At 40.5% G+C, this 23,526-nt stretch overlaps 1 protein-coding gene across 2 annotated transcripts in view; it reads left to right on the forward strand.

The window, feature by feature from the left end:
• Window positions 1–21,533, forward strand: part of iqgap2 (IQ motif containing GTPase activating protein 2) — a 289,641-nt gene extending 268,108 nt beyond the window's left edge. For both annotated transcript variants that reach the window (XM_063049287.1, XM_063049288.1), the window contains exons 33-38: window positions 509–596; window positions 11,472–11,684; window positions 14,507–14,667; window positions 14,792–14,935; window positions 16,235–16,343; window positions 19,252–21,533. In XM_063049287.1, the coding sequence (XP_062905357.1) occupies window positions 509–596; window positions 11,472–11,684; window positions 14,507–14,667; window positions 14,792–14,935; window positions 16,235–16,343; window positions 19,252–19,365 (829 nt within the window). In that variant the 3' untranslated portion in view covers window positions 19,366–21,533. The remainder of the gene's footprint in view (window positions 1–508; window positions 597–11,471; window positions 11,685–14,506; window positions 14,668–14,791; window positions 14,936–16,234; window positions 16,344–19,251) is intronic.
• The last annotated feature ends 1,993 nt before the right edge of the window (window positions 21,534–23,526 follow it).

Below are 23,526 nucleotides of genomic sequence, written 5' to 3' on the forward strand. Positions count from 1 at the left end.
ATAATTTATTTTCTTAAATTATTTATTTAATTAAAGATGAAATGAAATCTGTTGGATTTCTGTCCTCTTTGCAATTCATCTATACGGGCCATCTTTGGATTACAAATACCTAACTTAGACACCCCTAATATAGACATATTATTAAATTCAAAAGTTCTATGTATTTGCATACATTCATTTCTACAAACATCAGAACTAGTTCCGCCTCCCTTTTAGTAATTTTTTTTGTCGGTCTTATAAGTTTTTGATGTTTTTGGTGTGGTTGCCATACATAGTGATATTCTTTGTGTATGGACAAAATCGTTATATCGTCATCTGTTTGCTACCTGGGGCTTGTATGTACACTAGGCAGGTGAAGGTGTAATAGAGCCAACGCAAATGATTTGTAAAACAGGAATGAAAGAGTAAAATGTTTCAAAAATATGACTCCAAGCATTTTAGAGCAGAATATTTCTTGTTAAATCTGACCTATTTTAATCAGTGCTAACAATTATATTTGTTCTGACAGGACCAAATGGTTGATTGTGGATGTTATCAGAGCCCAACCTGGAGAAACGTTAACTGAAATACTAGAGACACCAGCCTCCTCACAGCAGGTAATTATACTTGAATATTTTGAACGATAATTCTACTGATGAATAATCCATGGTGTCATCTAGCATGGAAGCAAGCCTTTAGTCCCATTGAGACAGTGTTGATGTTAAGCCTTCCTTGTTCCATTGTTAAGGTTTATTTTCTGTGAATCAACCTGGTTTTGCAAGTGCAGATCTGAGTGTGGAGTTTTGTGGAGTCTCTCTCGAGCAGGAGGTCACAGAGATAATTGGAGTCAGTTCCTTGTGCCATTTAAAAAAAAAGGCCTGTCAGGACTTGGTTGGATTGAGGTTGTTTGAGTTATTAGTAACTTTGCAAGGGTCAATTAAAAGAAGCAAGGTGTCAGTGGAGAGGTGTGTGAGCCTGTGTTAGAGTGGGAAGCTTCGGCTTAACAGGTTACAGTGAGAATCCCTAAATAAGTTTCTAGTAAGCTTTTTCTTTCTCTCTCTTTGTTTCTTGGTGCATAGTTAATGCATTGAGAATGGATCCAGGATTAGTGGTATGTTCTTTGTGTGAGATGTGGGAACTCTGGGAGACCTCCAGTCTCCCTGATAACTACATCTACACAAAGTGCATCGAGCTGTAGCTCCTTGGAGATGGTGTTAAGGAACTGGAGCTGCAGCTGTGTGAATTTTGGTTGCTATGGGAGAATAAGGAGGTGATAGACGGGAGCTACAGGGAGGTTGCATCCCTAGTTTGTAGGAGGGAGGTAGTTGGGTTACTGAGAGCGAAAAGGAAAAGGCAGCCTTTGCAGAGTATCCCTGTGGTCATTCCCCTCAATAATAAGTATATAACTTTGGATACTGTTGGGGGGGCAACATACCAGGGAGAAGCCACAAAGTTCAAAGATTTTAAGTATGTATGCAGTAGAGAACCCTGAGATTTGTCTTCCCACAGACAGCCACGAAACACCATGGAACCTGTTCAAAGAAAATATCAAATACCCAACACACACAAAAAAAGAACAAATCACACAAACGGCAAAAATGAACAAAAAATACAAAATAAAACATCAAACCACAAAGTCATTGAAAGAGTCTATGTAGGTTTGGTTTAGTTTAGTTCAGTTCAGTTTAGCGCTGTGACCGGTTCCTTCACACAGAGTCTGGCTCTGTGGCTCAGAAGCGGAGGAAAAGAAGAGAAGTGCAGTAGTGATGGGGAATTCCATAGTTAGAGGTCCAGACAGAAGATTCTGTGGACAAGAAATATCTGGATGGTATGTTGCCTCCCAGGGGCCAGGGTCAGGGATGTCTTGGATTGGGTCCATAGCATTCTAAAGGGGGACGGTGAACAACTGGAAGTCATGGTACATATTAGTACCAATGACATGGGTAGGAAACGGGATAAGGTCCTGAATAGGGAGTTGGGTAGAAAGCTGAAAAGCAGGATGTTCAAGGGTAGTAATCTCTGGATTGCTGCCTGTTCTACACACCAGTGAGGGTAAGAATGGAACAATTTGAAAGATAAATGCCTGGCGGAGGAATTGATGCCAGGGGACTAGGTTCAGATTTCTGAATCATTGGGAACTCTTCTGGGGGGAGAGGGGGTTGGGGGGAAGAAGATTATGACCTGTACATAAAAGGATGGGTCGCACCTGAATTCAAAGGGCATCAATATCCTTGCGGGCAAGTTTTCTACAACTGTTGGGGGAGTGTTTAAAGTAATTTGGTAGAGGGATGGGAACCGGAGTGATAGGGCTGAGGATGGGGCAGTTGGTATACAAGTAGATGCAGTGTATAGTTTGGCTGTGAGGAAGGACAAACAGATGATACTGCAAAATTGCAGTCAGTGGGATGAGTTGAAGTGTAACATGGGCGCAAAATCAAAAGGGGTGACGAAAACAGGACTGAAGGTATTGTGTTTGAATGAACGCAATATACAGAATAAGACAGATGATCTTGTAGTATAGTTAGAGATTGGGACGTTGTGGGCATCATGACTCCTGACTGAAAGAAGGTCATAGTTGGGAGTTTAACATCCAGGGATACACATTTTATTGAAAGGTCAGGCAGGTAGGCAGAGGAGGTGATGTGGCTCTGTTAGTAAACAATAAAATCAAATCCTTAGAGGTGACATGGGATAAGAAAATGTATAATCCTTGTGAGGAGAGTTAAGAAACTACAAGGGTAAAAAGACCCTGATGGAAGTTTTATACCAGCCCCAAACAATAGCCCGGATGTGGGGTACAAATTACAAGGGAGATAGAAAAGGCATGTAAAAAGAGCAATGTTACAATAGTCATGGGGATTTCATTATGCAGGTAGATTGGGGAAATCAGGTTGGCACTAGAACGCTAGAGAGGGAATTTGTAGAGTGTCTACACAATGGCTTTTTAGAGCAGCTTGTGATTAAGCCCACTAGGGAAAAGGAAATTCTGGATTGGGTGTTGTGTAATGTACTAGATTTGATTAGGGAGCTTAAGGTAAAGGAACCATTATGAAACAGTAATTATAATATGATAGAATTCACCCTGCAATTTGAGAGGGAGAAGCTAATCAGATGTATCAGTATTACAGTGGAGTAAAGGGATTTAGACGTGTGAGAGAGGAGCTGACCAAAGATGATTGGACACAAACACCAGCAGGGATGATGGCAGAGCTCAATGTCTGGAATTTCTGAGAGCATTTCAGAAGGCGGGGGATAGATACCTTCCAAAAAAAGTAGTATTCAAATAGCAGGATGATGCAACCATGGCTGACAAGGGGAGTCAAAGACAGCATAAAAGCAAAAGAGAGAGCATAAAATATAGCAAAAACTTAGGTAAGTAGGAAGACAGGAAAGCTTTAAAAAAAAAACAACCATGCACAATTAAAGTAAACCATAAGGAGAGAAAAGATGAAATAGAAGGGTAATCTAGCCAATAATATAAAAAAAAGGATTTTTAAAAAATCAAATATATAAAGAATAAAAGAGAGGCGAGAGTGGATATTGCACTGCTGGAAAATTACGCTAGAGAGATAGTAATAGAGGATAAACAAACGGCGTATGAACTTGATAAGCATTTTGCATCAGTCCTCACTGTGGAAGACACTAGCAGCATGCCAGAAGTTTTTGGGGGCAGGAGTGATTGTAGTTGTTATTACTAAGGAGAAGTTGCTTGGGCAGCTGAAAAGCCTGAAGGTAGATAAGTCACCCCATAGTTTTGAAAGGGTTAGCTGAAGAGATTGTGGAGGCATTAGTAGTGATCTTTGAGGAATCACTACTTTCTGAAATGTTTCCAGAGGATTAGAAAATTGCAATGTCACTCCACTCTTTAAAGGAGGGAGGCAGAAAAATGTAATTATTAAGAGACTTCAGTGGTTAGGAAGATGTTGGAGTCCATTATTAAGGATGAAATTTCAGGGTGCTTAAAGGCACATGATAAAATAGGCCAAAGTCAGCATGGCTTCCTGAAGTGAAAATCTTGCCTGACAAACCGGTTGGAATTCTTTGGAAGAAATAACAGGCAGGATTGACATACATGTCAGTAGATGTTGTTTACTTGGATTTTCAGAGGCCTTTGACAAGGTACTGCACATGAGGCTGCTTAACAAGATAAGAACCCATGTTATTACAAGAAAGGTACAAGCATGGATAGAAGATTGACTGATCAGCAGAAGGCAAAGAGTGGGAATATAGGGGGCCTTTTATGGTTGGCTGCTGGTAGCTAATGGTTTTTTGCAGGGGTTAGTTTTGGGGGCCACTTCTATTCACATTATATGTTAATGATTTGGATGACAGAATTGATGGCTTTGTGACCAAGTTTGAGGACGATATAAAAATAGGTGGAAGGGCATGTAGTGTTGAGGGAGCAGAGAGTATGCAGAAGAACTTAGGCAGATTAAGAGAATGAGCGAAGATGTGGCAGATGGAGTGTAGTGCATGGTTATGCACTTCAGTAGAAGGAATAAAGCATAGACTATTTTCTAAACATGGAGAAAATTCAAAAATTAGAGGTGCAAAGGGACTTGGGCATCCTCATGCAGGATTCCCTGCAGGTTAATTTGTGGGTTGAGTTGGTGGTAAGGACGGCAAATGCAATGTTAGCATTCATTTTAAGTGAACTGGAATACAAAAGCAGGAATGTAATGTTGAGGCTTTGTAAGGCACTGGTCAGACTGCATTTGGGAGTATTGTGAGCAGTTTTGGGCGCCTTATCGAGGAAAAGATGTTCTGGTATTGACAAGATTCACAAGAATGATTTTAGGAATGGAAGGATTAATGTATGAGGAGCATTTGATGGCTCTAAGCCTGTACTCACTGGAGCTTAGAAGAATGAATGGGGATCTCATTGAAACCTACTGAATACTGAAAGGCCTAGATGGAGTGGATGTGGAAAGGATGTTTCCTCCAGTGGGTGGGTCTTGGACCAGAGGAGTGTCCCTTTAGAGCAGAGATGAGAAGGAATTTCTTTAGCCGGAGAAAACTGGATCAGTAGAATTCATTGCCAGAGGCGGTTGTGAAGGCCAAGTCAGCGGGTATATTTAAAGCAGAGGTTGATGGGTTCTGGATTAGTCAGGAAGCCAAAGGTTATGGAGAAAGGCAAGAGAATGTGATTGAGGGGGATAATAATCAGCCATGGCTTCCTGACTAATCCAGAACCCATCAACCTCTGCTTTAAATATACCCACTGACTTGGCCTCCACAACTGCCTCTGGCAATGAATGGAGCAGACTTGATGGACCAAATGGCCTAATTCTGCTCCTATACCCTATGGTCTTTGAAGTAATTGTTCAGGTGCAGTGCAGGACCAGAGTTCAGGCAGTTGGTGCCTCCACCAGCTACAGCTGTGGTTCAGGAGGCTGGTTGTATGGTTGCAGGTGATGCTTTGGCCCACACGAGGGAATCATTCTGGCAGGAGCACTTGACACCTCAGTCATGGGGAAAAAAAAGACAGGAAGCTGTCATGTGCTGTTTCTATGATTCATTCCTATTCTAGCTCGCACTGGCTGCCTAGTTCTCCGGATCCTAGAATGCCCTAATCATCATTAAACCACCAAGCTTAAAAATAGTCCTGCCATCCATATTTGGAAATCAGCTACTGGCTTTTCCCTGTATTTGCATGTCATCAGCTAACAAGAGTATTTTTGGCCTCAGAAAGTTTGAAAGGCAGACTTTATCAAGATCTTGTGTAGTGACGTGGGTAAAAATAGAGGACAACCATTCCTGTGCTGACAACATGCCTGAGGTTCTACCATAGCCAAATTCAGGCCGCCTTGTGTCTGATTCATGGGCTAGAAACAAAGTTTGCACTAAGTGAAAACAACTTGTTTGCAGCAACCAGTCTGCTGGAGACCTCATGAGGTCAAGCAGCAACCAGTGGGAAGAAAAGAATTGTTGACAGAAGAGGTACTGCAGATGTTGGAAATGTAGAGCAATACACACAGTGCTGGAGGTCAGGCAGCATCTATGGATGGACGTTTCAGGCCGAGACCCTTCATCAGGACTGAAAAGGAAGGGGGGAGAAGTCAGAATAAGAAGGTGGGGGAAGAATTCAGAATAAGTTCAACCCAGAAGTGTGAAGTGGTTCATGTTGGTAGGTCAAATATGATGGCAGAATATAGTATCAATAGTAAGACCCTTGGCAGTGTGGAGGATCAGAGGGATCTTGGGGTCTGAGTCCATAGGACGCTCAAAGCTACTGTGCAGGTTGACTCTGGTTAAGAAGGCATACGGTGTATTGGCCCTCATCAATCGTGGCATTGAATTTAGGAGCCGAGCAGTAGTATTGCAGCTGTATAGTACCCCGGTCAGACCTCGCTTGGAGTACTGTGCTCAGTTCTGGTCACCTCACTACAGGAAGGATGTGGAAACATGAGCAGAGGAGATTTACAAGGATGTTGCCTGGATTGGGGAACATGCCTTATGAAGACAGGTTGAGTGTACTCGGCCTTTTCTCCTTGGAGCGACGGAGGATGAGAGGTGACCTGATAGAGGTGTATAAGATGATGCGAGGCATTAATCATGTGGATAGTCAGGAGCTTTTTCCCAGGGCTGAGATGGTTGCCATAAGAGGGCACAGGTTTAAGGTGCTGGGGTGTAGGTACAGAGGAGATGTCAGGGGTAAGTTTTTTACTCAGAGAGTGGTGAGTGCGTGGAATGGGCTGCCGGCAACCGTGATGGAAGCGGATACGATAGGGTCTTTTAAGAGACTTTTGGACAGGTACATGGAGCTTCATAAGATAGAGGGCTATGGGTAACCCTAGGTAATTTCTAAGGTAGGGACATGTTCGGCACAACTTTGTGGGCCGAAGGGCCTGTATTGTGCAGTAGGTTTTCTACGTTTCTATGTAAGAAGGTGGGGGAAGGGGAGGAACATGGCAAGACATAGGTGAAACCAGGAGAAGGGGAGGGGATGAAGTAAAAATCTGAGGTTGATTGGTGGAAGAGATAAAAGGATAATCTGATAGGAGAGTGTCGAAGACCATGGAAGAAATGGAAATGGGAGGAGCACCAGAGGGATATGATGGGCAGGTAAGAAAAGAAGGTGTGAAAGGGAAACAAGAATGGGGATTGGTGAAGGAGAGGAGAGTGGGGAAATTACTGGAAGTCCGAGAAATCAATGTTCATGCATTGGGTTGGAGGCTACCCAGACGGAATATAAGGTGTTGCTCCTCCAACTTGAGTGTGGCCTCATTGTGGCAGTGAACGTAGAGGAAGCAATGGACTGAAATGTTTGAATTGGAATGGGAAGTAGAATTGAAATGGGTGGCCATTGGGAAATACTGTTTTTTGTAGCGGAAGGTGCACAATGAAGTGGTCTTCCAATCTACGCCCTGTCTCATTGATATACACTAAATATAGTAGGATGACCCCAGCAGACTAGCAGGTGAAGTGTCACCTCACCTGGAAGGACTGTTTGGGGTCCTGAATGGTAGTGAAGGAGGAAGTGTGGGGGCAGTTGTAGAACTTATTATGCTTGCAAGAATAAGTACCAGGAGGGAGATCAGAGGGGAGGGATGAGTGGACAAGGGAGTCCCTGCAGAAAGTGGGGGGGAAGGGAGAAAAGATACGCTTGGTGGTGGGATCCTATTGGAGATGGTGGAAGTTACGGAGAATTATGTGCTGGATGCAGAGGCTTTTGGGGTGGTAGGTGAAGGCAAGAGGAAACTCATCCCTGGAGAGGCAGTGGGAAGATGGGGTGAGGGCAGATGTACGCAAAGTTGAAGAGATGTGGGTGAGGGCAGTGTTGATGGTGGAGGAAGGGAAGCCCCTTTCTTTGAAGGAGGATATCCCATTTGTTCTGGAATGAAAAGCCTTGTCTTGAGAAAGATGTGGAAAAGGAGGAACTGAAGAAAGGGAACGGCATTTTTACAAGTGACAGGGTAGAACGAGGTATAGTCAAGAATTATTGATGTTTTGGATTGAAACCACACATCAGGACAAATGTGTTGCCAAAGTAACTTATTTTTTAAACAAATAGTTTTAAACTAGTAGTTTTGAAAACTGTTGTATTTTCTAACTTGAGTTAACGCCTCCACATTGAACTGTTGCATTTATTTGTACATCTGGGTTGGATATGGGAGGGGAGGTGGAAGGTAATGTAATTATATCATTCTCAAGGTTTCCAAAAGTAAACGAACTATTTTTATGTTTATTCATTGTAGTTGTATTTTGTTTGCAGTTGATAATATTTTACTGCAGCCTGAGGTAACGTGATAGTGAATTATTCATAACTGGATTCGCTTTAGCTCCACTGGCCATATGGTGTTCTCTTTGAGGCTTCTTCCCATTCGTGCTCAATTCATATCTGACATGAACATCGATGAAAGCTGCAAATAACAGGAAATAAAATGCAGTGCAAGGAAGGTGACAGAAATTGAATGGTTCCCATAGCAACTTAAATCTATTGGCTGGTAGTCACAGGCCTTTCAGGAAGAATATCAATAGTGATAGGATTTTATGGATCAATTGGAAGGTTTAATTTAATATGAAATTAAGTTGTTAAATGTAAACAATGGAAACTGTCAAGGAAATGTGAGGCTAGAATTCGCTAAGATAGTGTGGGGATCTTCATACTAAAAGCCCAGCAACTCCAGTAACTTTTTAACTCTAGCTTAAAAAGTTAGATAGATTTGGATAAAACAAACAGGCTTATAATATTGCCAAACAGAGCAGTAAGGGAAGCATTTAAGACTTCCGTAAGGGATTGATCAGGAAGAAAATTGTAATTCTGACTGCTACTCTTACAGAATAGAGTACAAGATAAGCAAAAAATACTGTAAAGTTTATAGTCTTTTACTCTGTGAGAGGAAGGTTGTCGGACTTGGAGGCATAGAGTTAACTAGAGAGGAAAGACTTTCATGGGGCCTGAAGGGCAGTTTCTTCGCATGGAGCATGTACTGTATGAAATGAGCTTCTGGAGAGAATGGTTGAGGCAGGTACAATAAAAACATTTAAAAGGCACTTGAATAAGAAAGGTTCAGAGGGACAGGGGCCAAATTTCAGCAAATAGACCAAGCTTAGATGGCATCTTGTTCTGTGCTGTGTTTCTCTGACTCTGTGTGTGAAAGGAAAAGATTAGATATATCCCAGACTGCTATGGGAAGCAACAGAGGAGATTGCCAGAGGCCCTTGTAGGGGTTTCTAAGTCCTGGGTGGCCATAACTGAAGGGCCAGATTGCGCATTCCCCTCAACAGGCATACCGCTTTGGATACTGTGGGGGGAGAAAGAGAATTGACCTAGCAGAGAAAAGCCACAGTGATCAGGTTTCCTGCACTGATTCTGGCTCTGGCTCAGAAGGGAAATGGGGACAAGAGGCAAACTGTTGTGATGGGGGATTTGTAAGTTAGGGAAACAGGAAGAGTTCTGTGGGCAAGAACGAGATTCCTGGATTGTTTGTGCCAGGGTCTGGGACATCTTGGATTGAGTCCACAGCATTCTTAAGTGGGAGGGTGAGCACCAATGAGGTGGGTAGGATGGGTGATGAAGTCCTGCAAGGTGAGCACAGGGGGTTAGATGCTAAGTCAAAGGACAGAACCTCCAGGGTTATGATCTCAGGATTGCTACCCATGCTATGTTCTAGTGAGGCCAGAAATAGGAAGATCATGCAGTTTAACACATGGCTAAGGAGTTAATGCAGAAGGGAGGGCGTCTGATTTTTTGGATCTTTTGGATCATTATGCTCTCTTCCAGTGAAGTTGTTACCTTTGTAGAAGGGACAGTTTGCACCTGGACTGGAGGAGGACTAATATTGTATTCTAGTGGGAAGGTTTGCTGGTGCTGCATGGGGTGTGTGTTTGGTCGGGGGAGGGTTAAAACAGAGTCGCAGTGGGGTGGGAATCAGAGTTCCAGAACAGATGGTTGTGGAGAAAGATGTTGTTGAGCCTACATACAAAGTCAGGAATCGAAAGAACCAGCAGGGTGGGAGTAATGTTTGGAGCTGTATGTATCTCAATGCAAGGTGCATTGTGGGAAAGGCAGATGAACTAAGGCTTGGATCAGCACATGATAATATGACGTTGGAGAGACTTGGTAACAGGAGGGGGCAGGACTGGCAGCTCAGTGTACCGTGTTTCTGTTTTAGACAGGACAGAAAGGGAAGAATTAAAGGGTGAGGGTGGCCTTACTCGTCAGGGAAAATGTCACGGCAGTGCTCAGACAGGACAGACTGGAGAGCTCATCAATGAGGCATTATGGGTAGAACTGAGGAGTAAGAAAGGTATGACCATGTAAATAGATTATAGACCATCCAAATCCAATAGTCTGCAGGATTTAGAGGAGAATTTGTAGAGGGATCAGATGGTTGCAGGAGACATAAGGTTGTGATAGTAGATGCTTTTAACCTTCCACATAGCGACTGAGGCACCCATACTGTAAAAGGGCTGGATGGGAAACAGTTTCTCAAGTGTGTTCAAGACAGTACAGAGAAGTCCCAACTAGAGAGAGTGTTCTGCTAGATATGCTTTCCGGGAGGGAGTAGTTTATGTAAGGGAACACTTTGCATCTAGTGATCATAATGCCATTAGTTTCAAGGTAATTACAAATTAGAGCACATAATCAAGCTGAATGTTTAGAATGTTTGCACTGTGATAATGCTTCAAAAAAAATTATTTCTACAGCAACACACTCAAAAATGCTGGAGGAACACAGCAGGTCAGACAGCATCTATGAAAATTAATAAACAGTCAAAGTTTTGGGCCGACATCTTTCTTCAGCACTGGAAAGGAAGAGGGAAGATGTCAGAATAAAAAAGGTGGGGGGAAGGGGAAGGAGGACAACTAGAAGGTGATAGGTGAAGCCAGGTGGGTAGAAACAATAAAGGGCTGGAGAGGAGGGAATCTGATTGGAGAGGAGCGTGGACCGATAGGAGAAAGGGAAGGATGATAGGCAGGTGATAAGGGATAAGAGGCCAAAGTGAGGAATAGAAGGGGAGGAGGATTTTTTTTTTATTTGAAGGGGAAATCGATATTCATACTATCAGGTTGGAGGCTACCCAGACAGAATAAAAGGTGTTGCTCCTTCACCCTGAGGGTAGCCTCACCATGGCACAAAAGGAGGCCATGGACTGATATGTCAGAACGAGAATTGGAATTAAAATGTTTGTCACTGGAAAGTTCCGCTTTTGGGGGATAGAGCAGAGGTGCTTGATGATGCAGTCATCGAATATATTTCTATGCTGAGTGAATGGAACAATGAGACAACCACAGGCTTGATCGTTTTATAATTGATTAAGTTTAGCAGATGATGAAATTTTTAAGAATGTTGTTTAATTAGGGTAATTTTCTTATCAGCTGTATAAAGGAGAGATGAAGTACTTCCATCAATATGATTTTAATTCATTGAATATGTTTGATGAACTAGAGATTTTGGCTATCAGTGATAGTTGTGATTGAATTTGATAATTACTTTGTTATCCTGGGTGTAAGTTAACTGCTATAATTTATTGCCAACTCATTAGGAAGATAACTATTTGAAAATGATAGAAAAACGTGCCCTGCTGGATGCCAAAGTTCCTGATAAAATGAAACACAGTCAGATTGAGATGGAGGATGTTCAACTCCCAATTGAACAGAAAAAAAGGAAAATTCAGAGAAACCTTCGGACGCTGGAAGAGGCTGGCTTGGTCTCATCAACAAATAAATACCAAAATCTAATAAATGATATTGCAAAGGTATGAAGATAAAATGATTGATATTTTATTTACCCTCCTCAATCCACTACTATTTCTATAATCTACAGTATTCCAGAATATTGGTACTACTCTCTTTCTGGTCTCTGGAGCATCTAACACCAAGCATCCAATTCCTCCCTAAATATCTTTCTTTATGTTGCTCCTTAAAACCTGTATGTTTGCACAAGTTCACCTTTAATTTCTCATTGTATAACTCAGTGTCAAATTTTATTCAGCTGGGCCACATTTTGTTTTGTACAGTGCATATAAAAAGTATTCACCCCCCCCCCTCGGAAGTTTTCATGCTTTATTGTTTTACAACATTGAATCACAGTGGATTTAATTTGGCTTTTTTTTTTGCATTGATTAACAGAAAAAATCTCTTTTGTGTCAAAGTGAAAACATCTCTACAAAGTGATCTAAATTCATTACAAATATAAAACACAAAATAATTGATTGCATAAGTATTCACCCCTTTTAATATGATACACCAAATTATCACTGGTGCTGCCAAGTGACTTTAGAAGTCATGTAATTAGTTAAATAGAGATCTGTGTTTGGAGACCTGTGTGCTGTCAAGGTGTTTCAACTGATTGTAGTAAAAATACACCTGTATCTGGAAGGTTCAGCTGCTTATGAGTTTGTATCCTGGCACAAACTGTACCATGAAGGCAAAAGAATGCAACTCCGCAAGAAAGGTTATTGAAAAGCACACGTCAGGAGATGGATACAAGAACATTTCCAAGCCACTGAATATCCCTTCTAGTACAGTTAAGTCGATCATCAAGAAATGGAAAGTATATGGCACAGTTGTAAATCTGCCTAGAACAGGCTATCCTTAAAAACTGAGTGACAATACAAGAAGGGGACTAGTGAGGGAAGCCACCAAGAGACCAATGACAACCCTAAAGGAGTTACAAGCTTCACTGGCTGAGATGCGAGAGACTGCACATACAACTGTTGCCTGGGTGCTTCACCAGTCGCAGCTTTATGGGAGAGTGGCAAAGAGAAAGCCGCTGTTGGGAAAAAAAACTCTCATGAAATCTTGGCTAGAGTTTCCCAGAAGGCAGGTGGGAGACTTTGAAGTCAGTTGGAAGAAGGTTCTATGGTCTAATGAAACCAAAACTGGGCATTTTGGCCACCAGACTAAACGCAATGTTTGGTGTAAGCCCAAAAGCACACCATCCCTGCCATGAAGCATGGTGGTAACTGCATCATGCTCTGGGGATGCTTTACTGCAGCAGGCTCTGGAAGCCTTGTGAAGCTAGATTTGGAAAGGGCTGTTCACTCATGACCCCTGTGCAATCTGACAGAGCTTGAGCAGTTTTGTAAATAAGAATGGGAAAAAATTGCAGTGATCAGATGTGCCCACATGCCCACATGCCCACATATTGCCCACATGCAATTAGCCAATGGCAAGAAATAACAGATCATACATTGACAATTATAAAGAAAGTATGTTTACAAATGTCAGCTTTATTGAACAGTTAGTAGGAAAAGAGAAATAAAAAGGGTCCACTACAGTTAACCCAGTCCAAACATGCACAAAATTGAAGTTTTGAAAATTCATCTTGAAGTTGTCTTTACCTTTCTGCTGGACCCGCTGTCTGCATGAAAGCATATACCACCTTCTGAATGTCACTCGAAATCCACCTCAAACAAATCGGCTTGCCCGTATGAGTATTAGTCCTTCCTCCGTGAAGCCATTCATCTCTGCCAGGCACCTTGTGCAACAGGGATGGCATCCTCGGCCATCTTCCATCCTGTCTTCTCCCAGCTCCCGTCAAAAAGACCTTGACACACACCAATGTCCATCACAAAAACCTGTCCTCCTCACGTTCTCTAGGACCTTCTCCCAATTCCACCATCCTGACTGGCTGATACAATATTCCTAAATTGAACAACATAGCCTCTTATCTTTAGCTCAATCCCAAACATGCTAAAAACAGAACAGATTATTCTTGCAGAACTACTAAAATGAATTACTTACAGTATAACAGTAAGAATCTTACCAGGGCATTACAATTCTAATAAATTTAGACCAATTTGTAGAAATTTGTTTTCACTTTGACACAAAAGAGTCGTTTTCTGTTGATTGGTGTCAAAAAGCCAAATTAAATCCACTGTGATTCAATATTGTAAAACAATAAAACATGAAAGGTTCTGGGGGGGGGTGGAGTGGATGCTTTTTATCAGCACTGTAAATTGGGATTCTTTTGTCCAATTGATTGCATCTCTTAACCATAATCCATTTCTTAGAAGCCGGATTTGCAGTGACACAAAGAGATTGGAATCAAATTGTTGGGCAAAATTGGAGGAGCTGTAAGGAAAATCCCTTGCAAGCTGGAAGGATTTGATTGTCAGCTTCAAGAGTCACTGTATAGAAATTAGTTCATTCAGAGAAATCTAAAGGAAATTGGATTGGCACTGAAGAGAAAATAATTTGCGGGGCGTGGGGGTAAACGTGGGATTTGTTGCAATGGTCTACAAAGAACCAGTTTAGACTTGATGTCTAATTGTCTGTATTCTCTGCCATTCTGAATCTGTAATACCTCGTTAGATTACTGTAAAGATAAAATTCTGTCGAACTTGTTGCTTACAGATTAGCTGTCTAGTTTCTCTTCTGAGTCCCTATATGATAACTCTCAATACTGACCTCAAGTTTCTGAATATCATACAGAAATGCCTTACAACGCATTACTGTTTAAAATATGCCATATCTCCTAATCATGGGCCCATCCTGCTGAAAATATTCTGGAGCATTAAGTGATACATTCCAAATGTGTATTCCTATTACAGCAATTTTAAATACTTTCTTTCAGGACATTCGAAATCAGCGAAGGTACCGACAGCGTCGCAAGGCAGAACTTGTGAAAATACAGCAGACATTGAGTGCACTTAATTCAAAGGCCAAGTTTTATGAAGAACAGAATAATTATTACAATACCTATATTAAAACATGCCTGGACAACCTAACAAGAAAGTAGGCATATGTTTTGTTTCAATTCAATGAAATGTTTTGCATTTAGGAAATTCACATAGTCTATTTCCAAGGTCATTGCTTATTGCTCTGTTACTTTAATGGGAATTCATTTAATGAATTACAGGAATGCTAGAAGATCAATAAAATTAGATGGCAAAGGGGAAGAGAAGGGCAACAAGAAAATGAAACAGTCAACTTTGCACTACACTGCGGCTCGTTTGCATGAGAAAGGAGTTATTCTGGAAATTGAAGGACTTCAGTCCAACCAGTGAGTAATAATTGTCTGCTTACTGATTTAAATAATAAATACTGAACTGCAATGAAATGCCTGAATACCATAGCAATCTTAGTTTTTAGATAGCTTTTTTTATTTTTCAGCAACTCAATAGAATCAATAACTAGTGAGCAATGTTCTAAAATTACTAAATAACCAAATATGTGGATAGGGGTGTTTCTCTTGTCACATCTCAGTACAGTTTACCTTTGCTAGAAGATTAATATTGGTTTCCATTTTGTTGAAGTAGTAAACATACATATCTATATACAGTACTGTGCAAAAGCCTTACACATATACACCAGGATGCGCAAGACTTTTGCACAGTACTGTACTTGTCAATGTGGAGCAGAGAGCAAGTTGGTAAACCTGGCTGGAGCAGAGAATGTTGGGAATGTTGGGAATGGTGCGGGTGGAGTGCCATGGAAGGGGTGTGGGACAGGTGGCAGAAGCAGTACTGGAGTGGGGGAGGAATGTGCTGAGACACCAGACAAGGTCATTTGATTCCAAACGGTTTATTGATCATTCCAAAATGTGTCTCTGGTGCTTTCTGCTCCCTCCCCTCTCCCTTCCCCCTTTTCCAACCATAATTCCCCTCTCCCTGCCCCTTTCCCATTCTCAGTCAGTAGAAACCCATATTAGAATCGGGGTTTATCATCACTCACATATGTCATGAAATTTGTTTTTTTTTGTGGCAACAATACAGTGTAATACATAAGAATACTAAAATACTGCAAAAAATCTTTGGTACATTAACTAAATATATGTGCCTAAAACTTTTGAACAGTACTGTTTGAAGGGTATTCACCCTCCACACTCACCCCATCTTCCCATTGGCCTAACAGGGATGGGGTTCCCCTTGTCTTCACCTACCACCCTATGAACCTCCGCAATCAACACATCATTCTCTGTAACTTAGACCATCTTACCTGGATCCTACCACCAAACACATTTTTACTTCTCTCCAACTCTCCACTTTCTACAGGGATTGCTCCCTTAGTAATTCCCTTCAAGACCATAAGGCATAGGAGCAGAATTAGGCCATTCAGCCCATCATTCCATCAAGGCTGATCCTGGATCCCACTCAACCCCATACACCTGTCTTCTCACCATATCCTTTGATGCCCTGACTGATCAAGAAATGATCAACTTCTGCCTTAGTTAACATGTTATTTAAAAAGTTAACATGTTATTTAAAAAGTGTGAATGAATTTGAGAGTGTTTAAAATATCACAGTGTCTTTGTTTTGAAATATTCTTGTTTGCTACTCGATTTCTTTCTTTTTTTTCTTAGATTTAAGAATGTCCACTTTGATATCACACCGAGTGAGGAAGTAGGTGATTTTGAAATCAAGGCCAAGTTCATGGGAATGGAGATGGAGAAAGTGCAACTGCATTTTCAGGTACAGAATATAGCTGTTAAGTTTAATGCCAGTTATGTTATATAATTCATGGACTGGAAGTTTTCAGAATAATTTGACTAAATCAATGATTACATTAGAATGGAGTTAATTTTGGACTTTTGGTTTCAGAGGGCACATCACAAAATTGCTAGCTCAGACCTAAAAGGCATCGTTGAGCTACTATCTCATAACATATAAACATTTTTCAAATGGGTAAACCATGTGTGAATGGATTCCAACTTGTGAAACATCAAAGCACTGATAATAAGCTCAAGCATAGCTAAACATTGCACCACTTTCTGCTGGAATAAATGCATAAATCATCTCAGAAACAAATAGCGATAAGGAGGTGTCTGGAGATTTTGAATGCTGCTGTAAAACAATGTGCTCAAAAACATTCCATACCAATAAATTAGAACGTGTTTTAATTCCAGCCAGACACGATCTTCATTGTTTAAACACAGGCTTACATTTTTTTAAGCAGCTTTGTTCCTAGAAACCGTGATTTTTCTTCTGTTTGGCAATCTATCATGGCTTCTTTGACATTTAAGCTGTTTGAATAAGAGACAGGATTATTGATTTTGTATTCTTTTTAAGTAACTAGCAATCCCAAAGGCACAAAGGGTATGAGTTCAGCCTCCTATTCAGATGTCAGAGCTGTAGCTAAGGATTCACAGCCTGTATAAAGTAGCACTCTTTAATTTTGAAATCCTTATTGGACCTGCAAACTACAAAATTACATTTTCCCTCTTGTCCCACGAGGTGTGTCAGTATCAGAAATTCAATTGTATCACAGTCACACACCCCTGTGGATTATTATCCCCTCTACTTACCCAAGGGAAGCATCATTCTCGGCCCGAAACGTCGACTGTACCTCTTCCTAGAGATGCTGCCTGGCCTGCTGTGTTCACCAGCAACTTTGATGTGTGTTGCCTGAAGCATCATTCTTCCAGCTTCTCTGCTCAAGAATTTATGCTAGGGATGGGAACAGAAAAGAAATGTTATTAGAGATGAGTGGAGAACTCTTCAAAGGTTTCTGAGAAATCTTGCTTGTATGCATTTCCCTTTGGGAAAAGTGGGTCTACTTCTGTATTAGCTGCTGCCCATCTGCTTGCAAGCGTGTAAAATACAGCTGATTATACAGTTTTACATCTTTACCTCCACAACCCCACACAATCTCTGCATTCCACAGGGATCACACCTTCTATTTGTCCCTCCCCAGTAATCTCCCACGTGGCACCTAACCCTGCAAGCAACAGAAGTGCTACATCTGCCCATTCACCTCCTCCCTTCCCTCCATTCAGGGTCCCAGACAGTCCTTCCAGGTGAGACAACACTTCGCCTGTGAATCTGTTAGAGTTATTTTTTGCATCCGACCTCCTCTACGTTGCTGAGACATGACGTAATTTGGGGAACTGCTTTGTCTAGCACCTCCACTTTATTTGCCAAAAGTAGAATTACCTGGTTGCTGAACGTTTTAATTGCTGTCCCCATTACAGTTCCAATATGTCGCTCCTTGGCTGCCTTTTCTACCATAATGAGGGCCCTCTCAGCGTGGAGGAGCAACATCCCGTATTCTGTCTAGGTAGCCTCCAACCTGATTGCATGAACATCGATTTTTCCTTTTCTATTTTTTCCTATCCCCTTTCCTCCTCTTCTGTTCTCCATTCTGGCCTCTTACCTCTTCTCCTCACCCACCCCTGGTGCCTTTCTCCCATGGTCACTCTACTCTCCTATCACATTCCTTCTTCTCCAGCCCTTTTACCTTTCCCACCCAATAGCCTTCACCTATCACCTTCTAGCTATCCTCCTTCCCCTCCCCCCACCTTTTTATTCCGGCATCTTCCCCCTTCCTTTCCAGTCCTGAGTCGAGTCTCAGCCCTAAACATCGACCTTCCACAGACGCTGCCTGACCTGCTGAGTTTCTCCAGCATTTTGTGTGTGTTGCTCTTGATTTCCAGCATCTGCAGAATCTCTTGTGTTTATGATTATATGGTTTGTGGTGTGCATACTAACACTCTATAAATCTGTTTTAATGCATTTTAAAAGCTTGTTGGAATTTTGATTAGTGGAGATTGACTCTCCACTGTATAACACTGTCTTTTTATTTTCACTTACTTAAACTTGCTAATAAAACTGAGAATCTCTTCCATTTTAATTTTGAAAGTTATTATTTCTGTCCATTAAATAATTCCAGATGCTAGACAGATTTTATCTTTGGCAGAAATCTGTTTCTTTTTGGATTTTTGGCATGCATTTCTCTTCTCTCCCCCCTCCCCCCAATAAATTGTTAACTAAGTCGTCCTTTCAACCAAGACGTCAGTAACCTATAGTATAAATTATAGCCATTCCCATCTGCCTTGACTTCCTTTACAATTTCCAGTATATGGGATTATATGGCATTCAGAAAAATCTTCCTGATCCTGGTCACTGCTTTTGGCAGAACTCCAGCTGCAGATTATTGTCGTCTCCTGATTCTGCTGCCGTTCCTCTCAGCAAGATTAGCATGCAAGCCATGATTGCACCTTGAGCAATAGGAACTTGGTCCTTGGGCTGCTCTGAAGGCCTTCTAACAGCTGATGGTGTTTAAAGGTCTTTTTTACAGTTATCTCTGGTTCTAATTGGAGTAGGGCTGAACTCCAGACTTTGATGTCTTTGCACATGAATTGGGAAAGAGCAAGAGATGAGGCACTCAATTTTGATCAAGTTGAAATGTAGATTGTTTTAATCTCCTATTTACAGAGGCCTATGCCTCTGCCCTCTCGTACCTTCTCAGATTCTAAATGCATTGCAGTTAGATTCCCTACATACCTCCCAGGAAGCTATAGTGTGCATCTAGCCAATTACATTCCTATTGTTGGCACTGTTTGTGTTTGCGAGTTTACAAGTTTGTTTTCCAATTCTGCAGGACCTGCTGGAGTTGCAGTATGAAGGCGTGGCAGTCATGAAAATGTTTGACAAGGCCAAAGTCAACGTAAATCTGCTAGTTTTCCTGCTGAATAAGAAATTCTACGGGAAATAAACCATTCATGCTGTAGCAGGTCTAACAGTCAAATTTGTATTAAAATGTTAAGCCTGTCATAGTTGGGGGGAAAAGTATTGTCTTCACACTCAATAGCAGGGTCATAAAGGTATTTAAGGCAGCAATTGTTTTTAAGAAACACATATCACTATTTTCTACAATTGTACTCTCTGCATAAGTAGTTGGTATATTTTGCAGTCATGAACCTAGATTTCTAATTTTACAAAGTTGAAGCAGAAAAATGTGAGGAAATGCCTGCATTTGGATCGTTTGCTGTTGAGTTACTTTCTTTCATTTAGCACTTGTGCTTCATTGGATTTTTAAAAGGTAATGAACAGAGTAACCCCAGTTTGAAATACTTCAAGCCATAAACTTGCTTTAACAATGAGGTGCAATGCTGATTTTCCTTTGGAGAATCTATTATATCCCTTGGTGATTGCACCACAGCAGCCAATTTTCCAAACTCTTGAGCTATGTGCAATTTTGATATTAGATACACTGCCACTCAAATTGCTGATCGCACGTTCTGAGCTTCACATACTGCAAAGGAAATAAAGGAAGAGGATTATTATTAGAGCAGTGAAAGTCAGGAATTTAAACGATGAGGCCACTTTTGTATTTTATTAGCTAATTGGCCGTTACCTGTAATTTGGACTGTTGCTTAATCAAGGGAAAGAAGAAGGTTTAAAAGAACCTACATTTGGAAAAAAAACCCTACAAGATGTTTTGACATTTTGATCAAGTACAAAAGTTACTACATAATTGAGCTTCTCTGATGAATACCTTTGGTTGCTTCCAGTGCAGTCCAAGGTCAAAAAATCTTTTAAGGTGATTCTTATTTGTACCTGCGTCATATTGAAGAGAACTATCTTTAATGCAGGTTTAATCTCCATAGGATGTAAAATGTAACAGCACTGAGAATGTTTTACACTGATTTTATTTTTGATGAATTTGATTCCAGCAGTGCTTTTTTTTGTTGATAATGCCTTTAAATTGTATAATTATGTTCATATCTGTATCATAATTCTGAAAGCCAGTGTAAGTGATATTTAATTTCTGGATTATCTTTGTTTTTAAAACACAAGACTTCATTATAAATAATCGAGCTCTGGAAAACGATCTGATGTAATAACTCAGGTGCTTGTTGATGCTAAGTATAATGGTTACATAGGAAGAAAGCAATTTATATTATACTACAGTAAGTACTATTTCAACCAAATAAGACACTGCCTTGTATACCTATTAAATATCTGCCCCCCCCAACAAATCACACTGCAGCATGATGTCTGACCAGTTATTAATTCAATACATGCTTTGCAACTCAAATTCCATGTGACTTTCAAAAGTATTTAAACTGGGGGTTACTGAATGCTCCCATTTAACATACGCTTTCACTTTGTGAATTATCTTTTGAATTTTCAATAATAAAGATCAAATTCATCAACAGATCAAATGTTATAATTTTGAATACTTATTTTCTAATTTGACAGATTAATTTTCAATGGACAGGGAAAGTTAGCTTAAACTGGTATAATAGAGGAAAGCTGGAAGTGGAAATATTAAAACTGTAATCACCATAATCCTTAATTCTTGATTTTCAATTGATCTTAATTTTCTGGAATCCTATAATTGTGTTAAATTTTGAAATAAAGATGATAGAGTAATATGGCTTTGATTTCTGTCCTGGGGCACTGACCAAAGCTTCAAGCAGAAATAGTACATATTGCTTATTTAGTTTAAAGAATAACTAAATTTAATCATTTATTTAAATAGTTGGCTTTAAATGCAGTGTACAATTTCAATTATGAAAACATTCCATTTAAGATATTCAATGTAAAAAGATAAAATATTATATGATTTATACATTACAAGATAATAAATATGCACTACTGCCTTAATGGCCAAAAATATATTTGAAGCCAATATGTACTACCTGTAGTGTGGTAACAAAGTAATAATTTGGCTCTAGTAATTGATATATGTATGTGTCCTGTCAGTTCACACTGATTTTTGTGCCTTTTGTACGTAAATTGATGTGTCCTCATCCTGTTAGCTATTTATAGCTGTTCCTTTTAAAACCAAACTGTTGGAATTATGCTTGACAACATTTTTTTTTACAATGATTGTCTACTTTTTGTCAAATGATGTAAAATAAATAAATCTTTCTAAATAGTTTCAGTTTTGTTGACTTGTACTTGTATTGGAGAGAAATATCAGATTCATAGTCATGGTGTTGTACCGCACAGAAGAAGCACGGCTTTCGGCCCACCTGCTCCATACCAAAAAAGGTGCCCATCGACGCTAGTCCTATTTTCCAGCAATTGGTCCGTAACCTTCCAATTCATGTACCTATCCAAATGTATTCTAAGAGCTGTTATTATACCTACCTCAACCTCTTCCTGTGGCAGCTCTTTACACATACTTTGTGTAAAAAAAAGTTTCAACTCAAATTCCTATTAAACCTTCCCCTCTCACGTTAAACCTATGCCCACCAGTTCTAGATTCCCTAACCTGGGAAAAACACTGAGTGTATTCACCCATCTATGCCCCTCATGACTTCATCCACCTTTATAAGATCACCTCTGTTTCCTACACTGAAGAAGTAAAGTCCTAGCTTGTTCAACCTCTTGCTATACAGTGGATTCCAGTTAACTAGGCCAGCAGTTATTCAGAACAACTACCTACTTAAATTGGACAATTCTTGAACAATAACTATTTGAGAGAATAGCCAAGATTCTCTTCATGTATTTGTAACACAGTGCTGCTTAACTGCAACAGGAGACTTGTCAAACAGTTTCTAACTAGAGTCAGTCAAGTGCATTGTGTGGCAATCAGCCACCACAGTGCTTAGAACAAACAGTTTCTAAATCATGTTGGTTGTGTGTGTTTGTGTTCAGAAAACTGTGATTTTTGTCACTGATAGTTGGTGAGAAATAAGCGGTAAGGCAATTCAAAACTGTTCTGCTCACTGTGGTTTCAAGCATTCAGGTTTGTGGATGCCTGCTTCATCAAGTTGGGAACTACAAAGAAGTTGAAGGTATTGACAATCATCTTAAATGTTACAATGAAAGTGGAAGATGCAATCGGGAAAGCATTGTACGAAGGCAGTCCATTATCTGCGGTAGGTGTTAGTACTTAAAACTGTATTTGTTCATTTAGTCAATCAACAGAACAGTGCAGCGTACAGTGTATGACTTCCTCCATCGATAACTATTAGGAACCAATACGGTTTTATAGTACTATGGTAGTATTGGTTCTGTTCTAATTTGTTCAGTATTTCATTTAAATACATAATTTCATACTCGATTAAACAGTAGTTTGTCTTTTTAAATACCTTTATAACTATTTCCATGAAACTTTGGCTAATTACGGTAACCACTCAATTGAGACAAAATGTACTGGTCCCTATGTGTCTCAGTACACTTGAATTCACTGTAATTCAATCATTCAAGTCCTGATATATCCCTGTAAAATAATGTGGCTTTCTTATGACAATTTTCATAAATTTTATATTTTTACTTGAAGCTTTGCCTACAAGTTTTATTTTATTTCCTTCAATGGGATTTACAGTCCTTTTTAACCTTTTAAGGCGATGCCTCAAAATGCGACATCCATTACTAAGGATGCCACGCTGCAATGCAAGACGGTGGCTTGAGGCCTAGTCATCACTGCAGCTGAGGTGACATTGCTGCCTCACTGCCCATTTCTCCATCAAACAAGGGCAGCAGGCAATGTTCAACAGGGTCTTGCAATTGCAAAAGAAACATCCAAGACAGTCACTCATGGCTTCTCTGCACACCGCCTTTGCGCCAACTCTGCTGCCTCTGAATAGCAGGCAGCAGCATGATCCTCGTGTAGGTCAGCTCTTCCGAACCCAGTCCAGCACCTCCTGTGGCCCAATAGCCCAACTCGAATCCCTCAGTCTGACTCGCCTTCTCTGAACCTCCAGCCGGCTCTTATGACACCCCAGCCAGCTACTCTGGACAATGAGTAGCTCACTGATGTGGTAGACCTGCTGAACACACAGTTATTGGAGTCAATAATAGTCCTACTACATATAAAAACACATTTAACAAAGTGAAAAAGCACCGGAAGGTTAAGATCATGTGCACTACCTCACTTTTTTCTCTTTTTTTTGCCTTACTTAGTCAATTTAATTTT

The sequence above is a fragment of the Mobula hypostoma genome, chromosome 5 (genome assembly GCF_963921235.1).
Source record: "Mobula hypostoma chromosome 5, sMobHyp1.1, whole genome shotgun sequence".
Lineage (NCBI taxonomy): Eukaryota > Metazoa > Chordata > Chondrichthyes > Myliobatiformes > Myliobatidae > Mobula > Mobula hypostoma.